Source organism: Osmerus mordax, chromosome 20 (genome assembly GCF_038355195.1).
Source record: "Osmerus mordax isolate fOsmMor3 chromosome 20, fOsmMor3.pri, whole genome shotgun sequence".
Taxonomy (NCBI): domain Eukaryota; kingdom Metazoa; phylum Chordata; class Actinopteri; order Osmeriformes; family Osmeridae; genus Osmerus; species Osmerus mordax.
The window spans coordinates 7,383,342-7,398,875 of NC_090069.1; the positions used below are offsets into that span (position 1 = coordinate 7,383,342).

At 40.3% G+C, this 15,534-nt stretch overlaps 1 protein-coding gene across 7 annotated transcripts in view; it reads left to right on the top strand.

The window, feature by feature from the left end:
* ppip5k2 (diphosphoinositol pentakisphosphate kinase 2) overlaps positions 1-15,534 on the top strand; it is a 109,407-nt gene that overhangs the window by 57,470 nt on the left and 36,403 nt on the right. For all 7 annotated transcript variants that reach the window (XM_067258731.1, XM_067258734.1, XM_067258735.1 and 4 more), the window contains exons 8-16: positions 1,968-2,129; positions 7,624-7,745; positions 7,871-7,972; positions 8,114-8,200; positions 8,340-8,415; positions 8,509-8,618; positions 10,310-10,395; positions 10,580-10,705; positions 12,428-12,549. In XM_067258731.1, coding sequence (XP_067114832.1) covers positions 1,968-2,129; positions 7,624-7,745; positions 7,871-7,972; positions 8,114-8,200; positions 8,340-8,415; positions 8,509-8,618; positions 10,310-10,395; positions 10,580-10,705; positions 12,428-12,549 — 993 coding nt within the window. The remainder of the gene's footprint in view (positions 1-1,967; positions 2,130-7,623; positions 7,746-7,870; positions 7,973-8,113; positions 8,201-8,339; positions 8,416-8,508; positions 8,619-10,309; positions 10,396-10,579; positions 10,706-12,427; positions 12,550-15,534) is intronic.

Below are 15,534 nucleotides of genomic sequence, written 5' to 3' on the forward strand. Positions count from 1 at the left end.
ATTTGACACACTGTCTGATGGATTAACCTCCTCATTTTCATGTTCAGTTTCAGTTTGAGAGAGCCACTTGTTGACATTAGACAAACACTCATTATTTGAGAGCATTTTAGCCCTAAACCATATTTCATGTTTGTCACTCTCTTCAATTGTCAATAAACCCAACAACGTTTGATGTAAACATTTAGCATCATCACAAACAGTTTTTAATTCATTCAGAGCATTTAACACCTTTGTTTTATCACCATTAAATATCAACTCTTGTAAGTCATCTCTAATTTTACCAGCTTTGTTTAATTTAGATTTTCTGGTATTTTGTAAACGGTCAAGCTTTTCAGCCAAACCCTTTTCAGTTAATTTAACAGTGCGTTTTTTAATTTCCCCACCAATAGCACCCTGTTCAATATCAATATTGTTGTCCATTTCCAAAACCTGCACATCCATAGCAAGGGTTCAGTTAGTCTAAACGCAATAAAGTAAATCCAAGAAAGCACAAACAATAGGGTCAGTTGGAAACAGCGCAAACGAGAAAAGAGTTCAATCCAGGACAGCGCCAGGTGAAAAAGTCACGTGATACGCCACAACAAGCGAACGCGCAGAATTCCAATGTATTCCAGGGCTCGCGTTGATTTACCAATGCATTGGATTTAATATGTGCACACAAACTGGCCTTGTGTAGCGCTACACGTACTTCGATAGTTGGGCACCTTTGTAGTGATTCTCCGTTGTCCAGGCGATGATCTGCGGTGCTCAGGCTCCAGTAGGCTATCCTTAGCATAGCCCCACGTCCTGGCTCCAAACCCTTTCACAGCTCCATATAGCAGCTCACGCACAGGTCACACGTTTCCACATCTTCCAAGGCCATCTGCATAGTCCAATCGGCTATGTTTTGACAGTATGACAGCCAGCCCAATGCTGCGCTGTTGTAGTGTTGCCCCAGGCTCTGGTACGACGCACTAGGCGGCTATTGGTTTACCTGGTGCTCGTCTTTAATAAGTCCAAAGGCCGGCTAAGGAGATAATACCTTTTATTCCAGGATGGCTGGTGCAAACAAGACATATACACGAGACAATACTCCGCCAAAACGGTCAAAACCATTTGCCTTTCCGGGGTCACCACCTGGCTCTACCTGTCTCCCCCTGGCTCATATAGCCGAGCCAAACAGCGCCACCCAGTGTACAGCCATAACCATTACAATACAAATATTTGGCTCTTCCATACAAAGTTTGCTTGGCCAAAAAGAACGTTAATCTTGCGATTAAAAAAATTAATGCTGTTAAAATGGGTTTGCGTTAACGCCATTAATAACGCGTTTAACTGACAGCACTAGTGTTAAGTTGTTGGTGCAAATTACATCTTCTGAAAACAGCCTGAAAGATGTAGCCTATTCATGGTTTACCAGGTCAAACAAAGAAAAATCAGCCTCTGCACAATGCAATGCCCATAATTAGCCTATTCATTCCATTTAGTCCGTGGATGTCGGCTAAAAAGAATGTATGAAAAAACTGTACACCGAACACCGAATGCATGCTTGAAAGTTGACAAAACTACTTGTGAAACATTATATTTAAGGCTACTTGGCTTGAGACCAAATCTGCCAATTCACTACTTGATTAGGAGGGGGGATGGGATTGTACTTTGTACAGACAAACACAGCCTACATACGAAACATTACAGCTAGTACCACCGCGCTAGCATAAGTAGCCCAGGGAAAAACCGTCTGCACCGTGATGCAAATCAAATCGCGTCACGCATGACTCGCCCACAACTCAACTTGAAGCTTAGGTAAACAATAACAAATTATGAGTATTTAGTAATCCTAAACGTGTTGTTTATTATATTGAGTGGCTTCTTCAAAACTTAAACTTTTGTAATATGCAAGAAAATAAAAACAAAAAAACGGCTTCTAGCGGACAATACGGAATGCCGACAAGAGCTCCTTTTGACTAGATCGTATCTCGTGTGTCCAGGTGTACACTGTCGGGCCAGACTATGCTCATGCAGAGGCCAGGAAGTCCCCAGCTTTGGATGGCAAGGTTGAGCGGGACAGTGAGGGCAAGGAGGTGCGCTACCCTGTCATCCTTAATGCCAGGGAAAAGCTCATCGCCTGGAAAGTCTGTCTGGCCTTTAAGGTAACCAGGTGTAAGCAACACACACACATCCACATCTGTACCCAGTTGTAAACAAGATGTCTGGCACTTTGATTACGATCCTTAAAATCAGACTAAGATTAAAGTGTGAAACTGATAAATGAATGGTCGAGGCCTGAGTAAGAGATGAGCTTGAAAAAGTAATGGGATCCATCATTTCTTGATACCAATTTGTTTTTTGTCTGCATGTGAATTTGAGGTTTTAAATTAAATGTCCTTTTTGACTGTCCTGTTGTCTTTAGTTAACTTTCTATGAATGTATCAAATGCATATAAATCATCCAAAATTAACACAATTTTAAGTTTATTATTTTACACCATAAAGGCCTGCATTTAACCTGTTTGCCTTCCACAGCCTGCTGGCAGGCCACAGGATTAGTACTATACAACCCCAATTCCAAATAAGTTGGGACGTTGTGTAAAATAAAATAAAAAACAGAATACAGTGATTTACAAATCTCATAAACCTATTATGTTATTCACAATATAAAACATATCAAATGTTTAAACTGATTAAATGGACCATTTTAAAGAAAAAATAAGGTCATTTTGAATTTGATGGCAGCAACACGTCTCAAAGTTAGGACAAGGCCATGTTCACCACTGTGTAGCATCCCCTCTTCTTTTAACAACAGTCTGTATCTGTCTGGGAACTGAGGAGACCAGTTGCTGGAGTTGGGGAGAGGAATGTTGTCCCTTTTGTGTCTGATACAGGACTCTTGCTGCTCAACTGTCCCGGGTCTTCTTTGTCATATTTTTTGTTTCATGATCCACCAAATGTTTTTAACTGGTGGAATTTCTGGACTGCAGGCAGGCCAGTTCAGCACCCGGACTCTTCTATTACGAAGCCATGCAGTTGTAACAGATGCAGAATGTGGTTTAACATTGTCTTCCTAAAATATGCAAGGCCTTCCCTGAAAAAGATGTTGCCTGGATGCAGGGGCGGACTTACCCATTAGGCAAAGTAGGCAACCGCCTGGGGCCCCCAGCTGCCAGGGGGCCCCTTGAAAGACACCATAAAAATACTATATGATCAATAATAACTATAATAATAATACAAATCCATTAAAAGTCATAACCTTCACCAAAAGTATCAACAAAGATACCAACAGAGCGTTTATTCTATTTGTGTCAACGCAGGCTTCCCCTCCCACCCGATACTACTGTGGACTATTCCATTGATTGCAGCAACTGCGCAGCAAAGCACGTCATTTCAGTTGGTTAATATGAGACAGTAGAAGAGTTAAGTGAATGTGAAAACCAATTTGCTAAATGAAACGCAACTCCCCGAGCGGAGCACAAAAGAGAAAGACAAAAGAGGAGAGTAAACAAGTAGTTGCCAAACTGAAACTAATGAAGGAAACGTCATTTTCCTCTCCACTGATATCCAATGATGCGGCAGCTAGCACAAGTGCTGCTCAGTGAAGTTTGGCTAGCAACAGCAGCTAGGCTAGCTTGTTCGTAGCACAATTTACCGGGGTCAGCTTCTCCACTAGTGATGGGCATTCTGGCTCTTTTTCGTGAGCCGGCTCGTATGGCTCAGCTCACCAAAAAGAGCCGGCTCTTTTGGCTCCCGAATGGCTCTTTAAAAAATACATGTTTTAACTATGAATTTGACTATGATGGGTGTGAAAACAATTTGAATTAAATTATTAAATTAAATCATACTCGACCGTAACCACATATCTTTAAAAATGCATTGATTTGTCATGGCTCTCCTCCGAGTTTTGACTACTCTCTGACTGTGTGTGAGTTGGCTCGGCCCTCCCTCATGCAGGATTGACAGGAACAGAATGTGAAGATGATTGTGTGCGCCTTTAAGCCTACAAGTATTTTTTTGTTGTTCTTTGAATTAGTCAATTATTTTAAATACAATTAAAATTCATTATTTCATAATCATTTAGTTTTTATAGGCTGTATTAATCTATTAAAAATAGAGTCAGCTCTTCAGATATGCGAGCCAGCTCCCGACGTTCACCTTCAAGAGCCGGCTCTTAGAGCCGGATCGTTCGCGAACAACCCATCACTATTCTCCACACAGGGCTGAGACCAAATTTTGCATTGTTACTGACAATGATCGCTTCCAACAAACCTTTTTTGAATTAGCCATGTCCCCCTAAGTAAATGTCAACCTTATTTACGTTTTGGGGGGCATATTTTCAGTCAGCAGATGGTACTCTTTGAATCGCGATTCCATCTGAAATACTGCCGGTGACATTGGTGTTTCAATAGCTTGTTTCAAAGGGGGTTCTTAATGAATTAATGCAATATGAGTAGCGAAGGACTCAAATTCTTTGTGTCTATTCCAATATGTAATGATGGTATTCAATGACACAAATCTGTTCTAGAAAGAGTGGTCTGGAGTCACAGAGGTCCGATAATATCAGCTTTGCAAATCAACAAATACAGAGCTCTGGGGTTGTCTAAGTTTCCCTACCCGCAACAGAGTTTGGGCTGGTTCACGAAGTCCAACTCCCTATCTGTCCCTCCCCAGCATATATTTATACAGTGCAATTAAAACAGAAAGATGAAAAGAGGGTTGAGCTTGTTCTCTCGTGCATCAGGGAGTTGTTCTTGCCTACGCGTCCCACCTGCTCGGGTGCCATCTCCACCCGGTTTCAAGGTTGTTTCTGAAAATGAAGAGATAAAGACACAAAGAACAGCCTGCTTCCCACACCCAGTGTGAGACCCAATGTTTAAGCCTGAGCACACTTCTAAGTTCATAAGACAGAACTTTAATAAGCACAGTGCATAACTTTACTAAGCACAATATATTCTTTAGTAGGCTAAATGCTTGGAAATATCGATAGAAGGGAAAAACTTAACGTGTCATAGAGGTTAGGACCGTTTTGCACCGGATTGCCCAATATCTTTTCAACTGAGGCTGCTATAGCTTATCAATATTCCTTCTTGCAAGGGGAAATGAGAAGACAACCGTTTCATTCTACACTTCACTTTTTGTATTTTGAATTGTAAATGAGCAGCAACAAATGTATGCTTTTAAATCAATGCAATCTTCATAAAAAGTATAGGCATACACATTTTTATATAAAATATACAGAAATATCAGTTGTAAACATTACAGTTAATAAACGGACACATCTGCAACCGACGCTAGCAAGCACACCCTACAATTTGCCCAGAAATGGTACCCTCTCTAGTTATTATTATTATATTAATAATTATTAAATGGATTGAAATGAGTGAGAATAGGAGTTAAGGGGGCCCCATGCCTGTCTTGGCCTGGGGTCCCCAAATCACTAAATCCGCCATTGCCTGGATGGAAGCAAATGATGCTCTAAAACCAGGTGTTTCTGAGTCTATGCAATGATTTCCATTACAGAATTATGCCTGTGTTTTGAGAGTCTCTCAAAAGTCTCTCTAAGATACTCTTTTTATACCCAATCATGTTACTGACCTGTTTGCAATTACATTTACATTTAGTCATTTAGCAGACACTCTTATCCAGAGCGACTTACAGTAAGTACAGGGACATTCCCCCGAGGCAAGTAGGGTGAAGTGTCTTGCCCAAGGACACAGCGTCAGTTGGCATGACCGGGAATCGAACTGGCAACCTTCGGATTACTAGCCCGATTCTCTCACCACTCAGCCACCTGACTCCACAATTAACCTGGTTTGTTGCAAAATGTTCTTCCAGCTGTTTATTTTTTAGTAACACTTACTTTTTCCAGCCTTTTATTGCCCCCGTTGCAACTTTTTTGAGACGTGTTGCTGCCATCAAATTCAAAATTACCAAATTGTTTTCCCCTTAAAATGGTACATTTCATCAGTTTAAACATTGACATGTTTTATATGTTCTATTGTGAATAACATAATGGGTTTATGAAATTTTAAAATCATTGTATTCTGTTTTTTATTTTACACAACTTCCCAACTTTTTGGGAATTGGGGTTGTACTACGCGATGCACAAAACTGCTGTGTTTACATGCCATATCGTTGGAAAGCTAAAATTCTTGTGATTCTATTGATGCAAACCATTTCAAGATACAGTATCAACAGCGGGTACAATCAAAGTTTTTGTCTGAACACCAACATATAAATAAACAAAAACAGAACTGAGACGACTCACCTATCGAGCCTCACAGTATTGAGTGACATTGTCAAAGGTCCAAACGATCCAATCAAGTAAAATATTTTGTCCAAAACAATGTATTACATCCATAAAAACCATGGACTCTTGTTGCATCATTCTAAATTTGCTGACTGAAGCGTCCAATCTCTCACGTAAACTTGGTCATAATTTCGGTTCCCTTATAAATATTCCTGAAATACACCCTCCTTTGTCTAAAGGAGCAAGCCATTTGCTATTGGTTATATGATTGACTGGCACGTCGTATAGCCAATTACATTATGAACACAATGATATGGGGGTGTAGGGGGAAGTTTTTAGCCTTCAATTTACAAGTCTGTGTGTTAAGCTCTCTCACAATTGCTACATGTTTTGTGTGTCCTTGCACAGAAGGTAAACAGTGTAGATTTGGTAACTATTGACACCTTTGGACCAAGAAGAAAGAATGCACTCGGCGTGAAAGCTATATATATATGTGTATATATATGTGTATATATATATATATATATATATATATATATATACTTTTTTTATAGTAAAAGAAATAATATATATATTATTATTAATCATCAATCTAACAAACCAAGCAGTATTTTGGGAAAGACAAAGTAGAAATAATAATACAAATAAATGCAAATAAATGATAGTACATCCTATTCAAGTACATCAATTATAATAACAGGGATTAATAGTCTGGGGAACTTTCAGAAATAAATACTGATGAATCAGATAAAGCTCTCTTATGTGTTTATGCTTCAGTTATTCTGTGTCAGCAATACTAATGGTGGATCTGGACATGGGATATGATAGCTCTAAGTAACACCTTTCAGTAGAGTTTTATGAAAAGTAATACCTTTTTATAATAGTATGAATAAAGTATTTGGCCATGGTTACCTAGGGTACTTTTGGAGTATCCAAAAGGCACTTTTGCATAACGTGTGGACGTACCCTTCGAAAAACAAGTGTAAATAAAAACAATTTGTGGTATTGTTATAACATTTGAACTTGGACTAGGTAAGGCTTCATACTGTGGGTCCATTGTGTTTTCCAGTGAATACCTCCAAGTTATAGTACTCGCAGGCATCTGTATGCAAAAAGGAATTCAAGTGGAAAAAACTTACTATTTCAATGTGTTCAAACTTCTATTACTCAAAACCAGTTGCACTTACAATTATTCTGACTGCTGTGTCACCTTTTAAAATGCACCACAACCATGCATGTACTCCAAATTATTCAAGAACAGCTTTCAATTTACTTTGGGTGTGCCTTGATTGTGTTTTAGGCTAATTTGACAGGATTGTTAACAGGTCAAAGTTGCTTAAATGTTATGCATGTGTGTTTCATAAAGGGAGCAGTTTAACATTTGTTCCTTCGTTTTTCCTTCAGCAAACGGTCTGTGGATTTGACCTGTTACGTGCTAATGGTCAGTCGTATGTCTGTGATGTCAACGGCTTTAGCTTTGTGAAGAACTCCATGAAGTACTACGATGACTGCGCCAAGATCCTAGGGTTATATTAATTACTGACATTACCTGGATATTTTGTAATTGTTGAACAGTTTGGTTCTACAGAGCTAGTTTCAGATACCTGTTACTAATTGACATTTGAGCCTGACCTTTTGACTTTCTCTGTAGGAACATCATCATGAGAGAGCTAGCCCCACAGTTTCAGATACCTTGGTCCATTCCTCTGGAGGCTGAGGACATCCCTATTGTTCCCACTACCTCGGGAACAATGTATGAACAACCATTGACATTACTTTATATACCTACAGTATACGTAGTGCATAGTGACTTCAAACTGAAAAATTGGATGGGTTTCAAATGACCTTGATTCACAAGGTGTGTGACTCACTGCCATTGACTTTCCACTTGCAGGATGGAGCTGAGGTGTGTCATTGCAGTGATTCGGCATGGGGACCGAACTCCCAAACAGAAAATGAAGATGGAGGTTCGCCATCAGAGGTACCTGACGCATGGACAGTGTTGCAATGTACTAGATATGCTGCTAAAAGTCACCACTACGCGACTACTACGATTTTTTTTTCTCCAAATTAATTATATAATTAATTATTAATGAAATTGTATTTTATTTTCACTGTAGGTTTTTTGATCTTTTTGAGAAATGTGATGGGTACAAAAGTGGAAAACTAAAGTTAAAAAAGCCAAAGCAATTACAGGTAAATTCGATTTTAAGTCTCTTAATTTTTGTTTTTCAAGAGTTTAGACTTTAGTTTAGTTACAGTTTGTCATTTTATCTTTTTCACAAATAGGAAGTCCTAGATATTGCCAGACAACTTCTGGTGGAACTGGGACAGAACACAGACTCTGAAATCGAAGAATCCAAAGCAAAACTGGAACAACTGAAAACTGTACTTGAAATGTAAGGCTATCTTAAATTCTCAGATATGTGTATTTACTAGGGGTGCAAACCCCAAAAAGCGAATTGTTCAACACACAAACCACGGCCCGGTTATTACATGTAAGCCGTGTTTTTTTGGATCACAACCTAACACCGTTTGTCCTTTCCCGTACCCTTTCCCGGAGAGTACCTGTCCAATGAACTGTCAGTATATCAATGACAAGTCACGTACTGGAAGGAACTGGAGCAAATCATACGAAGCTAGGCAATTTAAGAATGTGTGGAGAATGGAGATGGCATGTTGGAGGCGAAAGGTTAGCGTTTTAGGATGTACCATCGTCTTTTAACCCTTGTGCTGCCTTCGGGTCACATGACCCAAAGGTTCATAACGAACCATCGTTGTGTTTACCCAATTTTACCCAATACAAAAACAAATAAAAATAATTGTATTTTAACCTTTGCAATGTGGGGGGTCTGAGACAGCCCAACGGTTAAAAGAAAATGCTTCACTTTGTTTTTGTATGCGGTAAAGTTGTCGCAATACGACGGTGGGTCACAATGAGTGATGGGTCAGAATGACCCGAAGATAACACAAGGGTTAAGTCACCCGTGTGGCAACATTTTGGATTTAGTGTTGACAATAGCGATGGAGCGAAGGTCGTCGATAAAATCCTCAGAAATAATGTTGATTTCATATGTTAACAAATCTCTGGATGTAAGACAATGTTATTCATGCAAAGAAAATACAGAGAGAACACTGAAATGGTAATGTTTTTTTCTTCCCCCTAATGTGCTAAACAAACCGAACCGAAACTGAAACTGTAACCCATAAACCGCAATACAAACCGAACCGTGGGCTTGTTGAATTGTTGCACCCCTAGTATTTACTGACCACTGTTAATAACAGCATTGTTACTAGTTTTGTCACATATATAGCGGTACCAAGTCGACCCATGCAGTCGGACGCTGACAAGCACAGTGTTGCCAAAACATCTCACCAGAAGTTGCTTGTGGCTCTCTGAAAAGTTGTAAAAAGACGCTAAATCTAGTGACAAAGTCGTTACTTTGGCAACACTCCACTAAAAGTTTTCTCCAAGAAAGTGGAAGAGCAACGTATGGAAATACTTTGGGTGTGAGGCAGATGACAATGAGAATATCGTCAATCACCAGAAACCAATTTGCAAAATTCACTGTTCATGTCCTTTATGGTTTGCAGTAAACTGCAAATGCTACCTAATACTGGGGCATACGAAAGGGTAGGGCACAACAGGGTTATCGTTTTTTGCTTCTAGCGCAACCAACATTTTAAAAGCCCCATGAAGCGTGTTGAATCCACTTTTTCTACTTATAAATTATGTTCAAGTCAAGACTTATATTAGCTCTACAAATGATCTCCAAGTCATCTGCTTAGTTTGCTTAATGTCTACACTCAGTCCACACACATTTTCTGCCTTTAGGCCTACATGCATCATGATTGTATTAATGTTCTGTTGTTGTCATAAGTAGGCTACAGCTTTATATATTGTAGGTGACTGTTAAGTCAACAAATGAGTTGTTCAGTAACCTATTTTTGTTTTTGCTTTGATATCAAACATTGTATCGAGTACCGTGAAATGTCACTGGAATTGGTACCAATTACTGAAATGTTGCTCATTGTTACAATATTGATTTAAGTTGTTCCGATAAGTTATTCTACTAAATATTATTTTTAGGTACGGCCATTTTTCAGGAATCAATCGAAAGGTCCAGTTGACTTACCTTCCACATGGGTGTCCCAAAACATCTAGTGAAGAAGAAGGTGACGTGGCTACATAAGTTAATAACAAAATATCCTAGTATGTGACAGTATTCCATCACAAATGTGTGGTTTACATTATTATTTGATAATTCCATCCTTTGGTCTCATGAGTTGAGACCAAAGGATAACCAAAAAATTCATGAGAATTATTTTTATTGTTTTCAATCTCTACCTTAACCCCCAGATATCCGGAGAGATGACCCATCTCTGCTGCTGGTGTTAAAGTGGGGTGGAGAGCTGACCCCAGCAGGCCGGGTGCAGGCTGAAGAGCTGGGCAGGGCCTTCCGGTGTATGTACCCTGGAGGACAAGGTAAGAACTTGAAACCCATCTAAATACACCAAACTCCGCTGTCTCTACTTTACGTATCTTATCTGGGGGGTATTCGTCGTAGCTCGCTAAGCGGTTTAGCGAGCTAATTTTCAGGCTAAGATAAAAAAACGCCCCTCTTTTTGGTTCGTGGAAGCAACTTTCGATAAATCACCATAGTAACATATCAATTAGCACTAACCTGCTCCAGAGCAGGCTAACGTAAGTGTAGCTGGATGAGCTTGCCACACCCCCGGAAAATAACATGGCAGCTCCCTTTTTGAGAGACCCAGTTGACCAAGGAGCTATATTTTAGTTTGATTAGCTTTCCATACCAATAGAGTTCTTTGCGATTGCCAAGATCCTTTATTTCACACGGATGAGTTCTTGTTTGAGCGATATCGATTCAGCAGACAAGGACTCATTTATTTGCAAGACCTTCTCGGGCCGTACATTGCAAATATCACACGCCGCAGCAAGCTTTATGCTTTATTATGAGCTTATGCTGCTGTATGTGAATATGTAACGCTATGTTTTAGGAAATGTCTTGTCTTATCTGTTGTGCCTGTGCTTTTTATATGTTTCACTGTGGGAGAGTGGGAAACGTCATATCGATTCCTTTTTATGTCTTGACATGTGAAGAAATTGACAATAAAGCTTCTTGAAACTTTAACTGTGCTTCAGACTCTGCATAGCCTTGAGGTTTTTTGTGTCAGGTATAGGCTAAATTTTTATACAGTATAGGCGATGCAGAAAACATTGGCAAAGCCACAGCATGCGTTGCTGTAAGAAAAGTGTACTTGGCGCTTAACCAGCTGATGAATCAATTCATTATATTCCCTGGCCATGTCCCAGTCAATGAAATCAAAGAGGAATTTACACATAGGCCTACATGCATATACACATATATAGTACATGATATAAGCTCAGCAGCCTACACATATCCTCATAAGTGTCTATGAATTCGTATCAATTAGATACTCTTTGGCCTTGTTTTTATCTAGCCTACTTATTCTGAAAGAGTTGAGATCATTATTTTTGCTTGCAAGATATCTTTCGATTATTAATTTCCATTAAGCCTACTGCCAGCAGGCACATTTAAAGAAATGGGATCTGATTGGGGTAATGAGGCACTTAAGATGAGCCTATACATTTCCCCAAAACTTTCGCATTTATAGCTTATCTGCAATTTTTTGCCAAGCTGCTTGTCTTGCTCTGGCAGCGGCGGTGTTTGACTTAGCCATGATAATATGCTTATTGTCTTCGTAGAGACTCATTATAATAGTTTGCTCGGATGGCCTGATTAAAATTAACCACATGATTTGGATGTGGATCAGCCGTTGACGAACCGATATTTGCTGTTCTCACTCATCTCGCTAATGTTAACGGGCTAAAGGGACAATTGATTAACTTAGCTTCAACCCTTACGACGAACGGGGCCCTGCTCTTGACTTAAACCTGTGTTACATTTACATTTAGTCATTTAGCAGACGCTCTTATCCAGAGCGACTTACAGTAAGTACAGGGACATTCCCCCCGATGCAAGTAGGGTGAAGTGCCTTGCCCAAGGACACAACGTCAGTTGGCATGACCGGGAATCGAACTGGCAACCTTTGGATTACTAGTCCGACTCCCTCACCGCTCAGACACCTGACTCCGTGTTTGTGTTTGTTAGCTTCATAAATAAATCGGATCTGTTTGTTTAAAACAACTGCACTTTTGCAGGGGATTATGCAGGATTTCCTGGGTGTGGCCTGCTACGACTACATAGTACGTATCGCCACGATCTGAAGATCTACGCCTCGGATGAAGGCAGGGTACAGATGACAGCAGCAGCCTTTGCTAAGGTCAGTACACCATGGCTGCAACAAGGTCTTAAAATATCATAACATGTCTGTTTGCTTCAAACCAATCTTGCAGGATTGTCAGATACTGCTTTTCTTTAGGAGATAGCTATTTCGCAAACCCTAAACTAATTCTGTGACATTTAGGCCGAATCCCAAATCTCTGTCTTACCCCTACCCAGGGGCGCCGTATAGGGGGGAAAGGTTAGGAGGATTCCCTGCCTGACAGGGGCCCAAAAGAATTGGTAAAAACTCATATGAAATTACATTATATTAAATATCATATAAACCATCATCATTGAGTATATATATAAACTCCTCAAAAAAAGTTTGGAAACGTTATTTCGGTCGATTATTCCTCCCCTTCAATAATACCAATTGATATTGTATTTTATATTGTTGCAAAGCCTGATTAGTCACCTTTACAACGAGGTACAACTTGTAAGGATCGTGCATTCTTGGAATGAGCAACACAGCTAACCGTGTGGGTAGCGGCCCCAAAAAAATTGCCAAAATCCCCTGCAATATTCTTCTTTTGGTATTCACTCTCGTTGTGAGTTGCTTGGTGGATTGGAGGATTGCACTCTCCCACCGTAATAATAAGGAATAATAAGGCACAGTAATAAGGAAAAAACAACACATATTGGCATATTTTTACACTTTATTCATTTTACACTGTCAGGGACCTCAGTAGCGTGTGGAAGATCCATACGCAGCCACAACAGCACGCCCAAGCTGATCCCATGAGGAGGAGGTGCCAAGCTGTTGTGGCTGCGTATGGATCTTCCACACGCTACTGAAGTCCCCTGTTTTTACCTTATTACTGTGTATCATCCAATCCACCAAGCAACTCAAAATGAAAGTAAATACCAACAGAAGAATATTGTAGGGGATTTTGGCAAAACATTTTGGGCCGCTACCCACAAGGTTTTACGGCTCCGAAACCTGGAGAACCACCACTAACATCACAAACAAACTACAAACCTTCATAAACCACTGTCTAAGACGCATCCTTGGAGTCTTCTGGCCAAACACAATTAGCAACATCAACCTGTGGGAATGCACAAAACAAGAAACCGAAGATATACAGCTGTTAAGGAGAAAATGGAGCTGGATTGGACACACACTACGAAGAAACACAACAGCAATAACAAAACAGGCACTGACATGGAACCCACAAGGCAAACGGGGTAGAGGACGACCCAAAAACACCTGGGGCCTCGTATAAACGTTGCGTACGCACAAAAAGCTTGCGTACGGTGGTTTTCACGCACACTTTATGATGTATAAAGATTTACTTGACGTGAGAATGTGCGGGCCGTCACGGAAAGTTTTAAGCAGACGTGAGAATGTGCGGGCCGTCCGCAAAGTCTTGTCTTGCTCTGTAACGTGGCGAATTCTAACTGAAAAGTGCCGAAACTGACCAAACATTACAAAATAAAGTTTCCACGACTACGTTTATGACGTTGACTATTCAAAAAACAAAAAAATACAAGTTTGATCATTAATGTGGATGATCACATCAAAATGCCAAAACCCAAAACGGGAAATGCTATATAGCCTTCTGTTTTATCCGCCACCCCTTAATAACATGTTAAACTTGAGGGTGTCAAACGAATGACAAAATCACTCAGGAAATGCATGTCACGCTAACCCTATAGCTGCCATGCTGTTATGATGCGCCACCACTCGTTTCTTCATTTAAAGTTTTACATCGGACCATTTCTTCTTAATTTCTGCCATGGTCCGGTTCTCTGAACCCACATAATTTATGGCCCTATAATAATAATAATGATTTTATTTGTAATGCACTTTACATTTAGCTAAATCTCAAAGTGCTACAGGTTAAAAACAAGAAAGGGCGCAAATAGTGACAGTTTTCCACTCCGCCGACTTTCTTTTGTCGCTAATACCCGATGACAGGCCGACAAACAGGACACATTTTCTCGCCTCCACCTCTGTTGTCAGAACCTCAATCTCACAGTCACCGTATTTCTTCTAATAAGCGCTGCGGCGTTTATTAAATAACGTTCATTTTTGGTGCAGCGTTTATTTGAGGGCGGCGTTTATTCGAAGAAATACGATAATTCAGACAACGAAATGACCTCAGGAGCGCATTTATAGTTCATCTGCATATTCATTTACATTTAGTCATTTAGCAGACGCTCTTATCCAGAGCGACTTACAGTAAGTACAGGGACATTCCCCCGAGGCAAGTAGGGTGAAGTGCCTTGCCCAAGGACACAACGTCATTTTGCACAGCCGGGAATCGAACCAGCGACCTTCGGATTACTAGCCCGATTCCCTAACCGCTCAGCCACCTGACTCCCCACATATTCATCTATGAGAGGAGGAAAGGCGGGGTCAGTGGCTCGTTCACGTGCGGTCAATCTCACGTTGATTGTGATTTATAAAGGAAAGGTGCGCAGGACCTGGCGTACGACCGGTTTTATACATGTGACTATTTCTGTGCGTAGGTACTTGTCGAGTTTTGGCCGTATGCCATCTCCTGGTATGAAAGCTGCGCAATCCTTTATACATGAGGCCCCTGGAGAATGAGCACAGAGCAGGAATTCAAGAAGAAGAGGCTGACGTGGAAACAGCTGGAGAGGATGGCTCAGGACAGACGAGGGTGGAAACAATTCATCAATGGCCTATGTTCCAAGAGGAATACAAAGGCCCAACTAACTAACTAACCCACACAGTTAGCTGTGTTGCTCATTCCACGAACGCACGATCTTGACAAGTTGTACCTCGTTGTACAGGTGACTAATCAGGCTTTCCAACGGTATAAAATACAATACCAATTGGTATTATTAAATGGGGAGAAATTATCGACGGAAATAACGTTTCCGAACTTTTTTTGAGGAGTTTATTTCAAATATAATAATACAATTAATGATGTCTTTGTTTTTACTTGTTTGGCAATAAAAGTTAAATATCCCCATTGACCAAAAAGTAAACATCCATATTGACCGACCACCCCCT